The following is a 23,236-nucleotide window of genomic DNA, read 5'->3' on the forward strand; positions in this document are numbered from 1 at the left end:
TAATGTCCTTCCCACGGGGTTCCCTTGAGACCCTCAAGATATTCAGACGGTTTCCACTACATGCTGGGCGTGGGTCAGGTTGCGCAGACTTCTCGGACTAGACTCAGTTTATTCTCCTGCACTTCCCCTGCCTAATCCTTCTTTGCTTCCAATTACTGGCAAAGTTTTGGTCCACTGTACGTTGGATACATTTCATATTCACACAATAGGAGACCTCTTCCCGGATGGTCACATTTTCTCCGTCACGGAAGAGGCTCGATTTTCGGAGCGCTCCTTTATGGACACTTTTGTCATGACCCCTATGTACTCCATGCTTCAGGCCACTTTCCCTTCCTTTCCCTCAGCCCCCGAGCCAACCCCGCCATTGACGCTGTTGATACAGAGCTCTAATGGAGCACATTTGGTTTCGAAATTATATAAGCAATGTGGGGCGTCCAGACCTGTGTCCGACGTTAAGGTGCGTGTGGCCTGGGAGGCAGATCTGGGTATGCCCATCACGGATGATCAGTGGGAGCAGTGTTGCAGGGCTACCAAGGAGGTTTCGCTGAATAGCAGGCACAAATTACTGCACTTCAAGTTCCTTCGAAGTATGTATCACACTCCTGCACGCTCACATAGAATAGACCACAACAGGCCCCATCATTGTTTGAAGTGTTTGGCTCCATTTGCTGACTTTGCGCACCTCTCTTGGACTTGCCCCAAGATACACCAGTATTGGTCTCTTGTTCATTCCACATTAGGTGACATTCTGTCCATGCAGCTCACGCCCACCCCTGAAATCGCGCTGTTGGGCTATCTGGCGAACTTCCCTAAGAACATAAGGAAACTGGCGGCTCTGTGCTTCCTGTTGGCTAAACGAGAGGTTGCCCTCTTATGGGGCAGCAAAAGAGCCCCTTCCCTGCAGGCATGGCTCCGGAGTCTAGCATTTTGCAATGTAAACTGCGAAGAATACTCCACCTTGATCCCTAGTGCGTCACGTCCTGTAAATATCTGGGGGCCATATAGGGATTACCTTGCTAAGATTCAGTCGGATCCGGACTCGCAAAAATCGAGCGGCATTGTTCCGGAGGGAATTGGATAGATGTAAGATCTGTGAGAACGATTGGTTTAATGATGTATTGCACCTGCTTATTGTTAATTGCAAAGTGCTCCTTTCTGTATTGCTTGGTTCCTGGTGCGACTCCTGTGTTCTTTTGTTGCGACTCACCTTATTTCCTTCATTGGATGTATATCCTCGACATCTTAACATATTGCACCCTGTACTGTCATTTATAACTGCGATCATTTTATTTTGTATTTGTTATACATGGGATTTGTTATCGCTGATGTTCTATTCTGCACTGTAATGACTGACCTTGCTCCTTATGCAAAAACTGGAAAATAAAGTTTTAAAAAAAACTTAGAGGCAAAGACTGTATTCAGAACTAAAACAGTAATAAACTTGAAATGCAAGACAATATTAGAATAATTGACTAAAATGTAATAAACAAAATTGCACCAAAATGACCGAAATCCAAGTGGAAACCGGAGATTTGAATATGTAAAATTTCATATAAAAATAGTGCCAAGAAGCAGTAGAGCAGGAGCTAGGCATAATTTGATGCTGACCACGATGGAGCACTGGTTGGATGCACTAAGCAGGTTTGTCCTGGTCAAAGATTTACCTTCTGACTTTAATCCTTTACGTCCCAATCCACCACAGCAGTACACTTCTGAATCCACCCCCCAAGGACTTCTGGGGAGGCACTTATAGACTCACATGGTGACAGGCAGAGGTCAACAGAAGATCCAGTCCAAGTCCAGCTGCCACTGGTCAGCTGGGGAGTGGCAGGAAAGGGCCTCTTATAGCTTGTTGGGTCCCTATAGCTTTAACACAAGGCCATTCTCATTACCCTTGGAGTCCACTTCTTTGCCCTGGTTAGGAAAGAAGCAGAGCAGGTCCACTCCTTTAGGCTCTTCTCAGGTCTTAGACAGATTCAGTTCTCTTCTTATCACTGGTCCAGGGGTGTTCTAAAGTGGGCAACTGAAGATGACACGTGTATGCCTGTTAGGAGCTAGTGAGTGGAAATGACCCCTGTGGATGCACCCACCAATGGGGTAATGATTTTCGGGACTACCCATACCCACTTTGGACATTTGTTTTTTTATTTTAAGACCTTTTATATTTCAGTTTTGCATAACAAACATTGCACGTTGGACATTCTTAACATAAACCTTAGGCTTTGAGAATCTGGGATGTGTGTGGGGAGTGTACTGTGGTAATCACAGTCTCCTCCCACACCTAACACCAACATCCACTCACCTTACCCTCAATACTTTCAGAGACAAATGTCTGGTAGGACAAAGGTGAGCTTTCAGCAACAGTAGATACATACAACTTATTTTGGCATTCCGTTGCTCTCCTTTGAAGTGTGCCCCCTTGTCATATGAAAAACCCAAGCAGACCTGTTGAATAGGACTTGATTCTACAGCAGGATCTAACACTATGATGTCAACAAGAGACCCTCTGGTGATAGAGGCTGGTCTGACCGAGCTAAGCGGATAATAGAAGGGTGCAGGTCTTGGACCCAGCCTCCAGACTATCCTGGCGAGACCCAATAGCCCCCTTTCACCCAAGAACTTTTGTCTTGTAATTTTTCCAAAATATTTATTGCAAATCCGACTTCACCAATGAATTAGGCTTGTAAAAAAAATTTCAAAAGCTCCCAAAAATGTGTTTGAAGCGGTTTCCTAGGCAGAGATAGCATTTGTTAAACATAAAATTGTATCCCAATGCTTTCCTATAGCTCAGCCAACCCTGCTAGAGTGAAAATAGCATGAGTTGCTAGTCACTGGAAGGACATGCTTACAATTAACCTTTATATGTCCTACTTTTAATTACCATACACCATGCCTAATGGACCTCAAGGCTTACTTTGGAGCGCATACAAATATTTAAAAGAAGGATTTTAGGCCAGTCAAAACAAATTTGCAGTTGAAACCTGCATTGCCTGGTACCTCTTTGGCAGGGTTTTTATAGGGCACAGATTTCTTTAGCAAGCAAAAATAGGGTCCTGCAAAAAGGAAAAAAAAATCCAGAGTGACCCTGCAGAAAGGGCAAATTTCTAACACTTTCAGTGGTGGATTGTGGGCAAAGCATTTGACCTTGAATGTCAGCAGCTCTAGTCTAACTAAAATATGGAGCATCTGTTGCAAGCAGTTGTGACAGTAAAATGTCTACTACATATTAGTGGGATTATTATGTGTTTCTAGTGCTGTTTAACTGGAAATTGCTGAGCTCCTGACCTGTAACGCTAACCACAATTATTAAGGTGCATGGAGCAGTCGTTTCTTGTTTATTGAATTTAAACAATCTTCAACCTTTTATCTGCTCCTTTCAGTACCTGTAATGTACTGGTGATTCCTGCCCTCCCTAGTACTGACAATCCCATTTTTATATTTGTTGAAACCAACCTCTTGTTCATCTGGTAGGTCTTGGGGCTGTCTTCCGGAAGCTCCGATGTAGTTTCTCAACTTCTTACTATGATGACCATTGACTTCTTTTACCCACAGCATGTCTTAGCAGCTGCAGCCATTTATTGGTTTCTAGCAGCGCAGTGGCCATGTCCACTTGCTTTGGTTCCTCTTTTACCTGGTGATGATGTGTGGTTGGTGAAATCACTTGCAAGTGCCATCACTGGTGTTTTGTTCTGTTAGGCCCTCAGCCCTTTCTCTATAATCACTTAACCCTTGATTAACTTTTTTTCACAGCTTCTCCCCGCACACACATCTATCCTGCTACTACATGGTAGATGTGGATGTCTCTGTGCACTGTCGTGCCACTCACTAATGACTGCGTAAGGAGTGTGGCTGTCATTTCTAATCTGTGCTACTTCCAAACAAGCGTTATTATTGCTCATTGAAGAATTGTCTCTTCTCACGCCGCCTCACTCTCTTCACTTAAAGGTGCAGGACCGCCATAAATTGATTCTCTCAGTTGTTTTAGTGACTGTGACCTCAGATCTGCCATAATGGCGTGAGAGCCAGCTCACTAAAATTCTCCCCTTTGGATGCCCCGTTGTCTTTGGGTGCCTCGTCGTTGTTTGCTTGCGCTACGCCTCCATTTAGGGCTGTTCTAGTTCACCTGAGCGGATGGCCAGCTCTGCCTCATAGAGGTTGTAAGGGGTTTGAAGGATATCAGACAAGCCAGGGTAGTTCTTTTTCGACACCTTACGTTCTTTGCATCTTATTGGCATAGTTGGACCTTCAGTCAGAGGGCTATAGCTTTCAGATCAGTCTTGAAAACAACGAGGGAAGAAGCAACCGCCCAACTTGTAAGGGATACAATTCCAGTATAGAGCCCTGTTGTATATATAAATGCTCAAATGTATTAATTTACCATGGGGCACAATGCAGTTTAGAAACTGTTAGGAGGAGCTACATTAGCTTATAAAGAGAGATAGCAAAAGATTTTGGAAGTGATTAGGGGTGAGGCAGCTTTGTGAATGAATGGTTTTATAGACCAAAGTTAGTAATTTGTAGAGACCCTTGTTTTTGCAAACTCTGCTGCCCGACTTAAGGTTGACAGGAGTATATCAGAATGCCTGGGGAGATTAAATGGACTTTGTTTAATTCGGGCCATGAAAATATCAATGTGCTCTAAAGCAACGGAACATGTATTGGGGAACTCAAGTGCTACATAAAAGTTTCTGCTTTGAGATTGTGGATGTGTAATTTGTAATTGGGTTTGAGACACTTTTTAAATATTTTGTTATATTTCACTATTCTGTATGAAGATTAAATAATATGTGCACTTTACCTACTGATACGTGTTTTTGTAAATTTGTAAAAAGATTCTCAAAATATTTGAAGAAACTGCAGGGATATAGAGAGCATAGCACATACACAAATCATATAAACATATGTCATTCTTTGACTAACTAAAGTATGACCATTGAGCTGTTTCCAGACCTCTCCATTCGATGGAAGGGAAGGGAGTGCAAGGTGGGCAGTCGTTGTAAACATTGAAGTTTATAGTCCTCAATGATGGGTAATATTCATAAGTTGTGTAGACAGGTGGAGTATTACGTGGTAATGCTGGCTAGGCTTCACCATGCAATACTCTCACAATTCCCCAAAGATGGTCCTTGGATTCACAATAATAAATCCTTAGCTCAGTTCTGGTAGAGCGGCAAAGAGCAGCCAAGCTTCACAGGAGGAACATGTGTTAAGCATTTCAGAGTACCAACACGGACCATAAGTAATGGACACAACTCGAACTAAATCAACACAAATTTATAAAAAGAATCAGATTTGAATATAAATTTAGACACCAAAACGAAGTCAATCGGATAAGTATAACTGGAGTTATGGATTATGGAAGCAAAATTAAATCAGTGCCACTCGGGGTGGCACAAACAGTGCTTCCATTCCCTGGTGATCCCTTTAACACCCATGCCTAGGTACCACTGGCACCATATAGTAGGGACTTTTGAGGATTATCAATTCACATATATTAGTTTTAGAGAGAGACCACTGACACAGGGGCATGGGCAACAGGTTCCAGTGTACTTTCAGAGCCATAACCATTAGCAGTGGAGCAAAAGGTGGGGGGGTATGGGTGACCATACAAAAAGGGCACTTTCCTACAAGTTGACAATTGGAGGGACGAGGATTTAGCAGTAACCAAAGTTTTCACCAGAATTAGTTTTTTGTTTGGTACAGTTTTCAACTCAGCAGTAACTTTTTTTATTCTCTTATCTTTGCAGTTATGGACAAGAATACTGCAGAGGGCATGAGTCCGGCAGATGTAGCCCTCGCAGTCTTCTCCGCGATCGGTGAAAAGAAGAAGGATGTTCTCCTAGCTGGGCTGTTGCCCACACTGGCTGTTTACTTACGAACTCTAGCTCCCAAAGTTTTTTTTAGTCTCATGGCCTCCAGAGCCAAAAAAGAGAGGAAGAACAAGAGCTCCTAGAAGGTATTTTCAGCTCGCTGTGCCCTGCTCAGAACACAACTGGAAAGGATCAAGTAAATCGCCCAGCATCCCTTACTCAAACGTTTGCCTTGTGTAACTTCTGAATTCAGGATGTAGCTTATTGTGTTTTGATTTACAAAAACAAAAAAAGAGGTTGGTACAGATTTGAAAATTCCTTTGTGGATTCTTTAAACCACCTAAGTTTCCATTAATTTCGACAGACATACCATGTTGATAAAACATTGAGCTGACAAAATGTTTTTTTCCTACAATCTCTGGGCAGAACTGACATTAAACATTTTCTTCATGTCATAGGAGCTTCCAGGTGTATGCATACCATACTCCAACTTACAGATCTACCTATGGCCTGTAGTGGCACGTGGTAATGTTATCACCTAGAAAGCTGGAATATATCATTTTAATTTGAAAATGTAGGATATACAAATTACGGTAACAAACACCGTACTGTAGGTAGGGTGAGAAAGCTCAAATCCATGTGCAGTTTAAATTATTGCAAAGCTGTACCCCACTGCTGGCTGCTACTTCACTGCAAAACATTAACACACACAGGTGGGCAAACAAAAGCCCTGAAGTTAACTCTGGCATAGCACTTTACTGTGTGTTGATGTAGTCAGCACTGCAGCAAAAACCTGATATTTAGTCTTAAGAATTAGTGTAAGAATGACTGTGTGGGCATTGTACTTGGTAGGCAATCCATTGGTCATTTTGTTCTTCCTGCTTTATTTCTTGCTGTCTGCTTGTGAAAGATGGTGGAACAGAGTTTCTGACTGCTCACAGCTGCTGTGGTGCAAGCTCCTCCTACGATAGTATCACAATTTATTTTTTAGGCGTACTCCTATCTTGACCTCATCCCTCTGAGAATTTACAGTAACTAATTTCACATGGGTCACCAACATGCAACTGAAGGGTAATTGAGTCACTGAACCAGTTATTGAAATGTTGGTGGAAAAGCTCTAAGTGGCTGTAAATATCAATGACCAGTTTTACAGAATGCTGGTCCTTTAGGGCCCACATTTGGGAAGCTAACCCTTATATATTATAGTTGCAGTGAACAGACGTCACTATATGTATGCATCCTATGTGTGAACCTTTTTCAAGCTAGCAAGATTTTAGGAGAATGCCCTGCTGCAATGGTGGTCAAACGAACAGAAGCTACCTATTTTCAAAGTCCATTGTTTGGTGACATGTTCTTTCTAGACAGATTGTCCTCAAAGGGAAAGACTCCCACCGGGGGCTGATCACTTGTGCAGCAACTTCACCAAAGACAACCATTATGTACTGATTCAACCAGCATGGGGATTCTTCCTGTGCTTCATGTTAGCCTTACACTGAGGCTTGTCCAGGTGTGTGATGCGGCCTAGCTCTGAAATACCAAGGTGCATTTATATCCAAAATGTTGTGTTCTGCCGGATGTATGATGTTACAATACATACATTTACATCACGGTTCATTACATTGCGGCTTTTACAACGCAAGACGTTACACGTTACAACAACTTGCGTTGGAGGGCGCTGGACTTAAGAGTAGTATAATTTACTATTTGAACTCCAGTCTATGTACAGTAGGGAAGGTGTTGGATAGTAAATTATACTATTCCTTGTCATAGAGCGCCATCCAGCGCAAGTCGTTGTAAAGACTTGCGTTGTAAAAACCTCGAGGTAATGTCATAACGATGTAATCCCTGCATTGCAAACGATGTTTCCCTGTTCTACCTGATAGCTACTCTTAGCAACTTCCTGGGCTTCTTTTTGTATGTTCTTTGCGGCACAGGAGACCAGAGCCACATATTTGTGTCTTGTGGAACCTGATGGTACCAATAAGCAGCATTAACACATAAAGGAAGTGTAATGTCTGCACCAGCTTTTGCAAGGTCTGAGTTGGCCCCCAAGTCGCTGGCACTTGCCCAAATGATTAGTTTGGTGAATCATGTAGACGGTGTGAAACTATCTGTATTGCCTTCACCACAGGCTACAAGAATTGATTCAAACTTGTGTATTATCTTCATCCTCCTCTCTGCGATAGATGATGGATATTTTTGCATCTTCTGAGATTCATTGGTGCCTTATGCAAGGGAAAAACCATGATCATTAGTTATTTCAGTCAGAGCGTGCCTTCCTGGAGGCCTTATCCAAAACTACCTCTCCTTAAGATATGTAGCGGACATATATACCCACTAAAACTTGTGATTGTCTCTTCAGTTATTAATTTCACAGACTGGAATTGCAGTTCCCCATTCTGGGGTGCCAACAAGGTTTTTGCAGTCTCCGGGGCCTCATCTCACAATTCTCTTGGCGCCTATGATATGGGCTACTTCTTTTACCCACAAGTATAGGCCTTTCCGTTGCCCTTGGTTTGCCTGTAAAACCTCTACCAATGCTGACTCGGTAGCTAACTCTGATTCAACCGCTGTCACTTCCTGTTGCCAACATCTCAAGTTTCTGGCTTTGCTAGGAAGAGGCAATTCTTCTATGAAGTGCCATCATTACAGATTTTCTCAAGAAGTTCATCTACCAGGTTACATAGGTCCTTTTCTCCAAAGTGTGTTTTTCTGCACTCGTCTGGATTACTCCCTGTTTTTTTGGGACCTGAAACTGGTGCAGAGTTCTTTACTTTTAGGAAGACATTTTAAAGGTGGTTGTAAAAGTGTGATAGAGGTTGGCTATTTAGTTGTAATACTAGGAGACACGTTCAGAGCTGCAACAGGCAACATATGTGTCCCTGCTGACCCCATGATCATTATTGAGTAGAGCTATGTGCTCTTAAAGGGGAGCAGGGTCCATACTGATATTGTCTTAGCTCCTCGAAAGCAGGCTATTTACATGGAATATGGTGTAAAAAACATCTGCCCCTCTTCAATTATGTCAAGTGAACACAAAGCATTAACAGGCTTTTATTCCAGATAGTTATTGATATAGCATGGCCTCTTCATCCACTTGCAAACTCTAGTAGTTAGTTAAGGATAAGCATATATCAATTTATCTGCCAAGCTCAGATTATGATCATGCGTATAGGTCCACCAGAGCCATGCCTGTCTGCCGTCCAAACTCTAAGACAAGACATTGATACCTAATTTAAAGAGAATAGGCAAAAAAGTTGGGAAAAATTGAAAGTTAGTATATGTAAATGCTCTGCCAGCTAGTGAATCATCTGAGTATTGTGGGAATTTCAAGTAAAGTACAAAATGAGTTTAGTTGATCTATTAGTTCAAATAAAGGGTCATAAAAGTGATGTTGATTGGCTTTGTGCAATAGTGAAAGCAAAGTAAAGTTTTGCTGGAGAAACCAAGTATAGAAACATAAAAAAACAAGACTAGCACAGGGAAGAGAACAGACATGTGATGACGAACAAAGAACTGCAAAATTGATGACAGTAACCAGATCAGCATTAGTTAACAAATGCAACAGGTTTAAGGTTGTGTTGAATGCTATAATAATCAAAGTTGGTCTAGACAGATTTGATCAACGCTGTGTCTCAAAACTTGAGTAACTTATATTTTAGGAGGAAGAATGCAAAATACCTGGGCCGTTTGAGGAATACAGGAATTAAGCTGAAAAGGCAATCCTTTACACAGTAAAAGTGAAAATAAAAAGGAAAGTGTCTTCAAGCAGCAAATGCTCAATTAGCACAGTCACTTCCAGCAGATACACAAGTCGACATGGTTATTTTTCAATGGATGTGAAACCCAGAGTGAGAAGGTTTTTTGAGCCTCTCATGATCATAGCACAGTGCTCTAAAGGAATGTTTCATTCAAGGTTCTCTTGCTGAAAGAGGCGGCCATGAGACTGACCATCCCAGATGCCATACATTTGAGCTAGGATGGGATGTCCAAGAAAATGGGCACCACATGCATGGATCTCATTGGTTTAGGCTACAAATGGTAGGTACTGCAAGTTTCAGTAACCATTGCAGGCAGCCAGAATATTATCTCGCAGGCTCAAAAAAACACTTTTGGCATAGTTTGTCTCAGACAGAACAAGGTCCATGATTACTTGGGTCTGCCTTGGAAACCAAAGGAAAGGGAGAATTCTTTTGATCGTTAAAAGATTTAAGAGTTTACCTTCAAGATAATTGTGTTTCTAATGCCAGGTTTAAATCCATTAGCTCACCTGAGTTCTTCACCTGTAGGGCAGGGATGGAGAGGTACATTCTGAGGTAGCCCAGATGTATAGCACTGTGGCTGGGGCAGGAACCAACTTGATCTCTGTTTTGCGGGGGTCAATTTCAGACAGCTAATAAACAATGTGAATAAATGCAGTGCTACAGGTTTGACTACGTTTCCTGGTAATATCATTTCTAAATATTGTATGTTTGACATCCACTACCGAACTGTTGTTCAGTTGCTTTATAGCTCTGTGGATGGATTGCGTTACCTAGGGTTGACAAATATCACAGATAACTGACAGCACTCGTATTGTTTCAGACACCTTTCTAACCTTCCTATTAGGTTGGAGGAAAGGGACTCTGTGATAAAAGCAGCAGTTCAAGATTCTCATTATAATAACCCTTGAACTGCTAGCCCTGTTGCCCTCCTCTTGATCCAGACCCCCTATTAGCATGCTTTCTGACTAGAGTTCAATTGACTCCAAAGACCCTGACCCATGCAGATGCCAATGTGAAGGGAATGGAGCTTTGCTGCGCACAAGTCCTTTTTTACAGGATTGTTTCTCAATTTGCTTCACAATAGTGCTCCAGTCAGTTCTCCATATTGGAGATGGCATTTCGTTAGCCAGGAGGAATGTGGTCGGAGGGCTTTAAGATTTGAGTGTAAGAGTCACCACAGGATGTCATGTGTACGTTAACAATCAGTGCAGTCTGAGGTCCGTAGTTAACTTTCGCTTTTAGTTGCCATTCAAAACGCACACCTCTAAACCCCGTATTTCTTTTTATTGGGCGTGGATAACACCACACATAGCGCATTGAGTAGGGATTACATTTGCCTTGTTTTCTACTTGATATTAGTAGCAAGGAGGCAGATCAGTAAACACTGGATTGACCCTGTATCCCCGTGTGTAACAGATTGGATTATGGCAGCCAAATGGACTTGTCGTATGGCTATGGAAGGCTCTTTGGGAAGGAAGTCGGCATTGTGGGCTGACTTTATTAGATGGTCTGGATTAGAGGGAACTACTGTCGAATCCAGATAAGAAACATGGAAGGTACTACCTGTCTGACAAACACAGAGGGAGAGAAAAGAAAGTAGCAAATCTCTCTTAGGGACCTAATAGTGTCCTCTTTTCATACCCAGACTACACATTTGATCTGGAGAAAGACAAGAAAAAAGAGAAGATACAGGAACAGGAAAAGGATACCCATCAGCCCACTCATAAGTGGAATCTCGTCATCTGGGTATGTGTTGGTAAATGGGGTCCTCTAGGCTCTACCTTGGAATGAATCCATAGGACTGCCTAGTGATGGACCCAGAACATTACACCAACAGATGACAGTATATGAGCGGGAGGGGCTAAGTTTGCAGTGCTCAAAGAAAAAGAAGAAAAAGGAAAATGATCCAAGTGATTCTAAAAATACCTAAAGTGATGTCATAAAACACTTTATTGGGGCTGACCATCAGAGTGGTATGGTTAAAAACAGTGTGCTGATAGCATGTACAGATTTTCTGCTACCCACCAGTGTTGTTATTGGTCAACATGTTTCAGCCGAAAACGGCTTTCGTCAGGACCTCCCCCTCGGCTCAGTCTTTACTCCGAGGCAACGACGGAGAGTGCGTGGCCTCCTTTTATCCTGAGCAGTGGCCAGGTGAGGTGAGGTTTTTTCTCCCCACAATAAGGGAGAAGATACACTATTTTCACTTTGGAAAGCGGGTGTAGATTCCACTTCACATCTATTAAGTAAGTGTTGCAGTAGCACCATAGGTCCTGACGAAAGCCGTTTTCGGCTGAAACATGTTGACCAATAACAACACTGGTGGGTAGCAGAAAATCTGTACATGCTATCAGCACACTGTTTTTAACCATACCACTCTGATGGTCAGCCCCAATAAAGTGTTTTATGACATCACTGTAGGTATTTTTAGAATCACTTGGATCATTTTCCTTTTTCTTCTTTTTCTTTGAGCACTGCAAACTTAGCCCCTCCCGCTCATATACTGTCATCTGTTGGTGTAATGTTCTGGGTCCATCACTAGGCAGTCCTATGGATTCATTCCAAGGTAGAGCCTAGAGGACACCATTTACCAACACATACCCAGATGACGAGATTCCACTTATGAGTGGGCTGATGGGTATCCTTTTCCTGTTCCTGTATCTTCTCTTTTTTCTTGTCTTTCTCCAGATCAAATGTGTAGTCTGGGTATGAAAAGAGGACACTATTAGGTCCCTAAGAGAGATTTGCTACTTTCTTTTCTCTCCCTCTGTGTTTGTCAGACCTGTAGTACCTTCCATGTTTTTTAGTGACTAGTTGGGGGACTAGGTACCAGCAGGTCTATAATAGTCTCTCCCCTCGGACCCTCCATTAACTTTCTGTTTCTCTGAATCCAGATAAGATCCAATGATTACACAAATGGTACCATTTAGGATTCCAGCCTGATCGGCTAGCTCTAGTGCGGTGGAGAAAACATGAATGCAATAGACCGAGTGATGATTAGAACTGGGGTTAGCTGTCTAAGTATTGCAGACACGATGGTGATTTGAGGACAGAAAAAACGCACACCTCTTCATGTCAAACTTCTTGGTAGCCGGACCTAAGGATAATGTATCCAATATTAATATTATCTGGCATTTTTACGCTCCTCACCATTTAAAACATTTGAAAGTATCTGAAGGAAGGTGTGCCAACACTACGGTACCAATTTCTGAGAACGCTTTTGCTTTCTCACACACTCTTTTGCTGCTGGTGAGTTTTACCGCATTAACTTGCGATTAATCCTCAAAACTTGACATAAAGGTAAAATCTGTTAAAAGGTGGAGGCCAGTAATGTTAATCTTGGATCAGCCTTTTCTGATGTATTTTCCTCGGGTCAAACTTTGTAGGCGGGAATCCTTTGGCCACGGGCTCATTGTTAAATACAATATTTTATCTACAAATCAATTTTTCTGTGAATTGGTCTTAAAACATTTAATGCCTTAAACACTTATACTTGGGTCACAAATGATGTGCGCAAAGTGGTAATTTATAAAGGTAGCCATCTAAGACATGGTATTCATCTGGTAATGTCCTTATCAAGTGCCTGTTGTTGTCAGAGACCTTACCATCACTTATTTGTGGCCATTTGATCATACACTTAAGGAAGGCTGTTCTCTTGTGGAGGCCCCTCCTGGCTCAGCTGGCAAAAACCGCAGAAATGCTAAAGGTAAGGTACACATATATTGATCAATAAGCAGGACATATTTGCGTCAACGTTGCCGGGCATGATATTAAACTTTATTGAAGTATTTATATGAAATCGGATAACATACCCCATTGGGCTGACAAAAGTATTTAAAATGTATAATTTATTTAAATGTTTTGTGAAATGCAGTACATTATAAATTTGTATATATTGTAAGGCTGTTGCAGTTAGTGTACATGGTTTGTCCGGTGACATGCATGCTTCAACTTTCTAATGTGCAGTCTGTTAAACAGTTTATACCTAATGTACAGATTTAGTGAAGAAATGGAAGTACTTATGAAACCAAACTTTTGTTGGAGGTTCCTTGTTCGGGGATGAAGGAACTGAACTGCAGGTACACTAGAAGGAGGGGTGGTAAAGTGAAACAGAAGCCCTGTTGTCCCTAAATGCCAACCAGGTCCGCGTTTAAGAATAAATGCTTTTGTTGCCAAATTACCTGAGTGAGGCTGGACACAGGCCACCGTCTACATATAGACAAGGACGACATTATCAGTACAGTGAGTAGCTGAAGCTAAAACACCTCCATCGCATGCACTGCTTGTGTCCGCACCTGTAATTCTGGAAGCAGCAAAAGTAAAGAGGTAGGGGACAAATCTCACAGTCTTACTATAGGAAAAACCCGCACTCCTGCTTTTCTGGCAATTTATTTGTATAACATAGTATGCAAAAGACTGTATACTGGCTGGGTTACATTTTTAGGCAGTCCAGGACTCGAAAGCAGGCCTAGAGGGAAGAGATTGTGGCCTTCTTCAGAGACATCTTGTTCAAATATCGAAAATCTATTTGTCAGGGAGAGAAGAGCATCAGTGACTGTATTTTAATTTGTTGTATCTGACTTGGAGGAGTGGTACTGTTGGAACAAGGAATGTGTTGCAGGAATGTATAGCTCTAGAGTGATGTGGTGGTTCTTGAATGGCAGCTGATGATGGGTTATTCTATCCACTGGATGTTTTGCTGTGGCCATCTGAGAATAAATATATCTAGTACTTCCTTGTGTGGTTTTCTTCACTTCACATGGTGACATGGTTAAGACCACCCATGCCCTACTGACACATATCATACAAAGAAGGTTGTTGCAGTCACAGCCCTTGCACATGCCTTGCCGACAACTCTGTACCCTCTGCTGTGTGAGCTGTGCTCCCTACTTCAACTTGATTGACCTCCACCCAATTTTTGTTCCTCCTTCCTGAACACTGTTTGGTAATACTTTTTTAAAGCTCCTTTGGCATTACTTGAGGCTTGTTGCAAGTCTTGTTTAATTGTACATTCACAATGCTGATGCTACCTTTTATTTTCCTCTTTCATGATTACCCTTGAAGTAAAAATCAAACTGACTATGACTATTCAGAAATCGTAACCTTTGGCAGGCTTTCAGATTGACATCTGAGGGCACAAGAGGAAAATCTTTTTATTTCCCTGCATACGTTTATATGTTCTCTTTGGTGTATTGGGGACCCAGGGTATGCCCATAGAGTGATGTATCATGGCTTCACACACACATACAATTTCCCATTGCTAATCATCTAGCTGTGCCATAATTTCAAAATAGCAAATGAGAGCATGCTGTACTTCCAAAACAAGATAAAACATTACTTTCCTGCTACTTCTACACACACTACCAAACAGCATACTTTTTTCAGAATTGCACAGCAAGAGTTGGAATGACCCTAGTAGGAGACCTAAAATGTTACCCTAGTTCCTTGTTAGCTTTTTACCAGTACTAGCTCTTCTTCCATCGTTAACCTTTACACAAGTTTGCTCAATTCCTTCCCCATGTCTACTGACTGCTCAAAGATGTTAGTGATGGACCCTGTCTGAGTTAAGTAAAGATTTTTGCAGCATAGGAGAGACACTTCACTCTGTATCATTTGTCACCAAAATCTATAATTCACTGGGGCAAGTACACATGATACAACAACATTGGATTGTATTCTCCTGCGATGTTAGTGGAACCAGGTGTATGAGGATCCATGAATGTACTTTACAGTCAGGAAATAATTTTTCAAGCAAGGCAGATCTTGCATGAGTCAAAATTCTGCATCCTGCTTGCTTCAACCAGCTTTTCTCTCTCCCACACTGATCATGAAAAATATTTACTCCATCAACCCAGTATCTGACATAACAGGCCAAATTCCTGTTCAGAATTAAATGACTTTCGACTAAAGACATTAATTTCTAAATTCAAAGAACCACGATTCAACTAGTAAGCTACCATAGCATTGTGGTGCAGTGTGGTACAATCTTAGTGTTTGTTGTCCCAGGAACACTGCACATATCTTATATACCATTGAGTATATGTGAGGTAGGATCCCACCGTCATGTGAGGTGGGATCCCACTGTCACAGAGAGTCATTGTGCGAGAACCCACAGAAACACTCAAAAGGTGTGCTCACTCAGCAACTGATGTCCGGACATCTCTCATGCACACAGTTGTGCTCCAGTGGAAGACCTGTCACACATAAGTTGAAAACAGAACACATAAATCTGTATAGTGGTTGCCTTAGTCACAAATTTTCATTCTGGAGGCATGGACAGATCATTATTTTTGTCAAGATGCAGTTGGCTGTCATCCCAACAGTGCACCTGGAGAAATGCTTTCATAAGATAGGCAAACCAATGAAAGTGGGCACCTTAACGAAAGCTGCAGAATTGGAACTGAGCAATGTAGTACTCCTAAGAGTTAGCAATGAGGCCTGCTTTGATAAAGCAGATTGAGAATGTACGAGGACAAGCAAAGAAGAGAGAGAAACGTTCTACAAATTATTAATGAGAAGGCTGCTGCTAAGTAGAGTCTGAATATTAGGACTGTAATGAGAATGCTACTGGCAAGTAGTCTGAATATTAGGAATGGCTTAAATTATACATCAAATTATATCTTCCAATAACAAAAAAAATATAAAAAATACCAAAAAGATTTTTTTGAATCCATGAAAAATGAAATAATCATAAATTAAAATGATGAATAAAATAGAAGTCTAATGAAAACCTAGTGTTTGCTGATTATTAGATATGTGTACAGTATCCTTGCTAAATATACATTGAGTTACACCGACTGGATAAATTAGAAAGGTCAGTTCAGAGGTTTCTTAGTATTTTTAGTATGTTCGCCTTCCCCCTCCTCTGGACCTAAAAGTACGTTGGGGGTACCTTAGCTTAGATATATTAAATTATACATCATTCTTTTCTGTCAGTGGTTTTGACAGTATAAAAGGTGGTTTGAATTGGATTACATCATATAAAAAAATTGATACAACTTGAGCGAAGAAGTAACGTTTTAAATTTTGCGTAACGTGTAGTGAAAGCTGTTGCATGAAAACTGTCATGCTTAAATCTTAGCCAGGATGAAGCATAGGATTGATATGCCACAGAAATAAGTGTTTTCAACCTTTTATTGACTTCCAAGTGATTGCTAGGATGCAAACCAGCAGGTTGCTCCATAGCATAGCCATTTGCCGCTACCTATGTTTTAGGTCTTGCCTAGACACCGCGTGAGCTGTCTCTTTGAGCCATGTTGTATCTAGGAAATAGGCTTCAAAAACGCCCATCTCTTTTATTGGTCCCTCTTACAGTCCTTTAGAAATGCTGGCTTTCCATTGGTGAATACACTTAGTAGTCACTCCTTTCTCACACAATACTGCTTGCAGGCCCCTTGTCATCGTTTAACCTCCCCGTGACTCCACCCTCACCCCTCCCACAACACTGCTCACAGGCCCCCACTATCCCTAAGAGGCCACTGCTCGTTTTTTTTCTTTTTTTTTAACTTGTTTAACTTACGCTTCATTTACACTGCAGTGCCCACATTTAATCTCCCTTTGCCATCTCCCCTTCACCCCCACCCCCCACAACACTGCTTGCCCGCCCTCACCTCCTAGATCGCTGCATTGATTTATTTTGTTAATTACGCCTGTATAAAAGAGTGCAGTGCCTCATGTGGCCAAAAAAGGTCCAAGGGAACACCTAGTGACAGCCTGTGGTACTGCACCCTTTCCCTGCCTTGTGCACATTAGAACAGTAAATGTTGCTTTACCCACAATGATCTGCTGTATAGGTTAATACACATAGGGTCCCAAAGGAGAGACTGATTGCATTGCAAATGCGTGTTTCTTATAGGGAAGAGGCAACGTCTGTCAACTGTAGAGGAATGGAATATTCTAGTTAGCTGATAAGGATGATTTTTTTTCAGAAAATAATGCACTAAACCAGTTTAGGCGTTCTGTTTATTATGTAGAAGAAAGTGTTCAAGATGGCAGTTTGCATTCTCGAAGAGTTGTAGCTGGTATGTCATGCAGCAGTATTCTGCAGATACTGATGTTTGTTTAGTCGATGTTTTGAGCGTAATTGTATGCAAAATCATCATAGTCAATACAAAAGCTACAACTACTTGAATGATGCATGGCTTAATCAAATAAAGAAACCACCTTTCCAGAGAGCAAAGTAATAGAAACCTCAAAACCACAAAATTGCAAGCTTTTAGCGGTACATAAATTATGTAAAACACTGGTGAGTATTGCCCTGTCTCTAGGTGGAGAGCTGCTCCTTCTTATGGATCACATCAAAATACCAACAGCATTTCAAAATCTGCCCGCCCAGTCAGGGTGGTGTTACACATTGTCTTTGGTTCCCCCCTTATCCCTTATCCCATTGCCCTTTCCCTGTCAATACTATTGACCAACATATTATTAAGTGTGTAGTAAGTGTTGGATGTGTTAAGTGCAACGCTACTGTTTCGTCCACAGAACAAGGTTATACTTTCTGACATAATGTTTTACCCTTATTAACATACAACTTAAGCAATAGATACTGACACTACTCTTGCTCAACTGTTATATATTGTAACCAAATTATAGCAGGAGGACAGTTCAGTAAGGTCTGAGAAGACGTTCCTGCTGTGAGAATTCATTGCAGTTAAACATGAGATACGAATTATGGAAATTACTGAAAAGAAAGACACTTTAAGTGGCATTGCCATCTGACCCTAAAAATAAAGAGCAAAGTGAGTTAGCAGTTCCACTATGATTCATTATTTCTATTGCACATTATTAATCAATAGTGACTCTTATCATACCAGATTTTCTGGAGATCCAAAGAACTTTGCATTATTCCTTAATATAAGGCAAACTTTATTATTTGCCATTAACTGGGTATGTAATGAATTAGGGTATTTCTTTGGTAGAGAGAAATAATCGTTTGTTATATAACTTTTCTGCCTTCTGCAAACAGATGCGGAAATAGTTTGATAGGGCGCCACATACTGTTTCTTTAAATAATGAGTTATTAAATTCGAAGCAGGACTTTTAAAATTTGATACGGTATAGTTCCATATTCAGTCACTTAGTTTTTGGGACAGATTGTTTCACGCTTTTTTTGGATTCAGACATTAACACAATTATAGCATGGTGAAGCTGTTAACACAAAAGGTATTAACACATAACATCTGGTAAGGTGTGTTTTATGCAAGCTTTGTATTTTCTAACCTACTAAGTTGTTTTTCTCTCATAGAACTGTGAGGATACTGCAATCATTTCATTTTCTGGCATCTAAAGGTTTTGGAACCATGGATGTCTGCAAGTGTCCTGCATCCTTTGATTCAGGGCTATACGTTCTAAGCAATGATATAACAGACAGCTACAAGCTGAATGCAAACACTGGAACAGAAAGTGATAACATTAGGTTATGTCCCTAGTTTGAACTAGATTATGTCTTATAAAGCTCTTCATCAGTGAGAGAGACTGATACATGTTAAGACCTGCTCAAAAGCCTTGAATGAAGTAGTCTTTTTCTTGATGTGCTCAGATCTGAGGTGAGGTCACTGTAATTGGATTTGGACCACTGGGAAAAACCAAGAGTAGTCCGCCCATAATTAGAGGGAGCGGATAAGTCTCTCTTATAAACCCTTTTTTTAGAAGTTTGTGTCAGAAAGGTCTGAGGGCTGAATGTATGTTGTTGCAGGACAGAACCAAAATATCACAACAGAAGCCTGCAGCCTGCGCTTGCATCTCCCAGCTTGCCTGCATCTCCAGACTTGGACCAACAAATTTAGTAGTCCATCTAAAAGGGATACTGGCTCTCCATTCTTATGGGATGTGATTGAAATGGAATGAGAGACCTCTATGGGGCATATATGCTTTCACCTCTGCAATAACTAAAGGTATTCATGTATGTGTGCCTTTAAGCATTGCTAACTTGGTTTAATAATATTGTTAACAGATAACTAGAGCAGAGTCTAGTTACAGTAGGATTTAGTGTTCTGGGATAAAGCCAACAATTGAAAGATTTGAACTGTTACTGCAGATAAATACAACGTATTCTTGTTTTTAACAATGTTTGCTATTATTCTTTTTCATCAAATGATGTTACATATACTGCCTAAAAATAATGTTATACGCTAATAATAAATATTTTACCATTATTGGTATGTGTACCTACTTCGAGTCGCTGTCTGAAGTTCCTTAAATAACAACTTGTGAGCCTTTGACAGGTATTAAAATGACATACACCTCTGAGTGTACTTTTCTCATCACTAGAGTGGTTGTTGTATGACTTTAAGCATGAACTCTAAGACATGTTCAATTCTGATCAGCACTTCTAAGATTCCTTACCTTCGGAATATCTCCAGGTGCCAGGCTGAATCAGGAAACGTTGCAACAGCTCTCCCACACCGGTAGGTGGCACTGGCTTCATCTCTGTACCAGATGCAGCACAGGTGTGTCATCCCTTGAGCCATATAATGCTACCGCTGCGCCCTGAAGTCAGTTCCATTTCCTTCTCTTTGTGATTTTGCAATGTTTTCTACACTGTCTACAAAAAGTTCTCTTTTGTGCAGTGCTTAGGGATGTCACCCCCTAAGAAGTCAGGGGATAACCCCAGCTGCTCCTCTCATGGACAGATGTCCTACTCTGACCCCTGTGTTTTTAGACTGCAGTGCCTGGGGATGCAACAAGACTCCAAGTTGTGTGAGACATGGGCCTTCATACATACCAAGGATATCAAGAAGCCTAAGGATAAGCCTTTTATGGTATTTGGGCCAGGCACCATTCGTGGGTGTTCAGACTTGAAGTCATCCTCTTCTCCATGCTCCAAGTCATCACAAGACAATAGGAGGAAGCAGAAGTTAGAGCTTGTGGATGTCACTCTACCCAAGAAACATGTGTGTTTGCACTAGATGAAGCTGAACTGTTGGTAAGCATGTTGCCAGTGTTTCTTTCACCAGTGCTGATGTATCCACCCCACTACTGGTGCTGCTGATGCCAATACTGAGCCCTCTCGGCACCAACTAACTCCTCCCCAGGAACAGGACCCTAAAACTGACTCCATTCTTATGAGGTCTAGGGGGAAGGTATACAAATTGGCTGAGAAAGCCAGGTACAGGGAGGAATCCCAGTCTGGGCCTTCACCACAACAACAACATTGTCTCACAATTGATGATGTCTTTGCGTCGGATTTGGGCCATATTCAGATGCCAGAAGTAATATCCCATGATGATGATGAAAGCATCAAGGCGGCCTGTTTGCAACCTTTTTGTCCGCCGGATACAGTGGAGTACTAGGTGCTACAAAACATCAGTGGTCTTCATAACTGGAAACAGAGAAGGACTTTTCCTCAGGGCTGCCACCACCTCAGGTAGCCTACTTTTGCGTGGTCCTCAGGGAAGCAGTGGAGGTTTTAAAGCTGCCTGGACCCACATTGGACACCTATTAAAGTATACAAAAAGTGATGGATGGAATACTTGAATTAATCTCAGCCACTGGTAATTACTCGGGCTGCATTCCAGACCATCGTTATTTTGCCCACCTCACAGTGGCGTGACGAAACTTGAGAGGGGCCCCCCGCAAGGTACACCGAGGGGCCTCCCTCTGGTCTTAATCAGGAGCTGTTAGGTATGGGTACTGTGCTGAGGGGGACTCTGGAGCTTTGGGACTCCCTCACCTCAGTGGGCAGTGGGCTGTGTTATGCCACTGACACCTCAGTTTGGACCCAGCTATATACAAATCAGCCTTGCCCTGCTTCAGTGGGAACAGTGCAGCCTGAACTGCCAAGCCAGGTTCCCCCTGAGTCAGAACACAAGTAACCAAGGACCAGTTTTGCCTATGTTATAGGATCATCAGCCATTTATAGCTTTATTCCAGAGATTAATTTTAGCATTCTAACCATTACTTTTTTATACATCAGTATTTTGTCTTAAGTGGCAAGGTATGCCCAGACAAGGGTCCTTTACACATTGTGTCACTGGGACCAAGCAATACCCGGCTGATGCGCCCATAACAAGGGCAAAACCAGTCCTGGGTTGCTTGTCTTCCGGTTCAGCGAGGACCTGGCTTGGCAGTTCTAGCTGGACAGTCCCCTTTGGAGCAGGGTCAAAACTCATTTGCACATAGCTGGGTCCAAACGTAGGTAGCGTGGTGTGCACAATAACGATGGACTGGGATGCTGCCCTAGTAATTACCAGTGGTTGGAATTGTTACAAGCATTACATCCATCACTTTTTGTATACTTTAGTATGTCACACTAAGTGGGATGGGTGTGCCCCGACGCACACTGTGTCACTGGAACCAATATTTACCTGGCTTATGTGCCCATACCAAGGGCGAAACCAGTCTTGGGTTGCTTGCGTTGCGGTTCAAGGCAGACCTGGCTTGGAAGTTCAGGCTGGACTGTTTAAATTGGAGCAGGATCAAGACTGATTTTCATATAGCCGGGTCCAAACTGAGGTGGCACAGTATACAAAATAACGATGGACTGGGATATGGCCTTAGTAATTATCAGTGTCTGAAACTAAATCAAGCATTCCATCCATCACTTTTTGTATACTTTAGTATGTCACTCTAAGTGGGACGGGGATGCTCAGACGTAGGTACCATGCACACTGTGTCCCTGGAACCAAGCTATACCCAGCTGATGAGCCTATAACAAGGACAAAAACGGTCCTGGGTTGCTTATGTTCCCGGTCCGGGGAGGACCTGGCTTGGCAATTCGGGCTGGACTGTTCCCACTGGAGTAGGGGTAAGGCTAAATTTCATATAGCTGGGTCTAAACTGAGATGGCATGTTATGCAAAATAACAATGGACTGGATGCAGCCCTGATGAATTACCAGTGGTGGTGATTAATTCAAAGCATTCCATCCATCACTTTTTTGCATACTTTGGTATGTGGACCTAAGTGGGGCGGGTATGGCCAAACATGGGTTCCGTGCATACTGTGTCACTGGAACCATGCTATACCCAGATGATGAGCCCATAACGAGCAAAGCCGGTCCGGGATTACTTGTGTTCCGGTTCAGGGAGGACCCGGCTTTGCAGTTTCAGGCTGGACTGTTCCCATTGGAGCAGAGTCAAGACTAATTTGCATAAACTGGGTCCAAACTGAGGTGGTATGGTGTGCAAAATAATGATGGACAGGGATGCTGCCCGAGTAATTATCAGTAGCTGAGATTATTTCAAGCATGCCATCCATCACTTTTTGTATACTTTAGTATGTCTACCCACATTGGAGGATAGATCGAACATTTTGACACTGGTACTACCGCCCCTTTCACGGCATCGGAACTGCAACTCTTTTTAACAAGGCTTTGCTCTGTCTCATCAAGATGGCATGGCATAAACCAATTTCTGTGCTGGCTGTAAGTAGGCTAATCAGCCACCAATACAGATTGGCTCCAGGAGACCCATTCTTTTTGGTGACACACTCTTTGCTGTAGGGCATGGTAGTTCAGACGTCCTCATGTACCAAGCAGAATCCTGCAGTTTTTCACACAATTAAATAAATAAACATTAGGCCAAACAATCAGCTAGCGGGCTGTCCAAAAGGCTCCAGCAGCTTGAATAGGCTATATGTCACTGTAGGAAACATACAAAACATAAAAGTTAAGCACATTTTGCATCTTATCCAATTAAAACACCAGTGACCACCACCACTGTAA

At 42.0% G+C, this 23,236-nt stretch overlaps 1 protein-coding gene across 3 annotated transcripts in view; it reads left to right on the plus strand.

Annotated features, from left to right (window-relative positions):
* DHRS7B (dehydrogenase/reductase 7B) overlaps positions 1 to 6,550 on the plus strand; it is a 118,913-nt gene extending 112,363 nt beyond the window's left edge. For all 3 annotated transcript variants that reach the window (XM_078665233.1, XM_078665234.1, XM_078665235.1), the window contains exon 7: positions 5,748 to 6,550. In XM_078665233.1, coding sequence (XP_078521359.1) covers positions 5,748 to 5,953 — 206 coding nt within the window. In that variant the 3' untranslated portion in view covers positions 5,954 to 6,550. The remainder of the gene's footprint in view (positions 1 to 5,747) is intronic.
* The last annotated feature ends 16,686 nt before the right edge of the window (positions 6,551 to 23,236 follow it).

This window comes from Lissotriton helveticus, chromosome 10 (genome assembly GCF_964261635.1).
Source record: "Lissotriton helveticus chromosome 10, aLisHel1.1, whole genome shotgun sequence".
In the NCBI taxonomy this organism is placed as follows: Eukaryota; Metazoa; Chordata; class Amphibia; order Caudata; family Salamandridae; genus Lissotriton; species Lissotriton helveticus.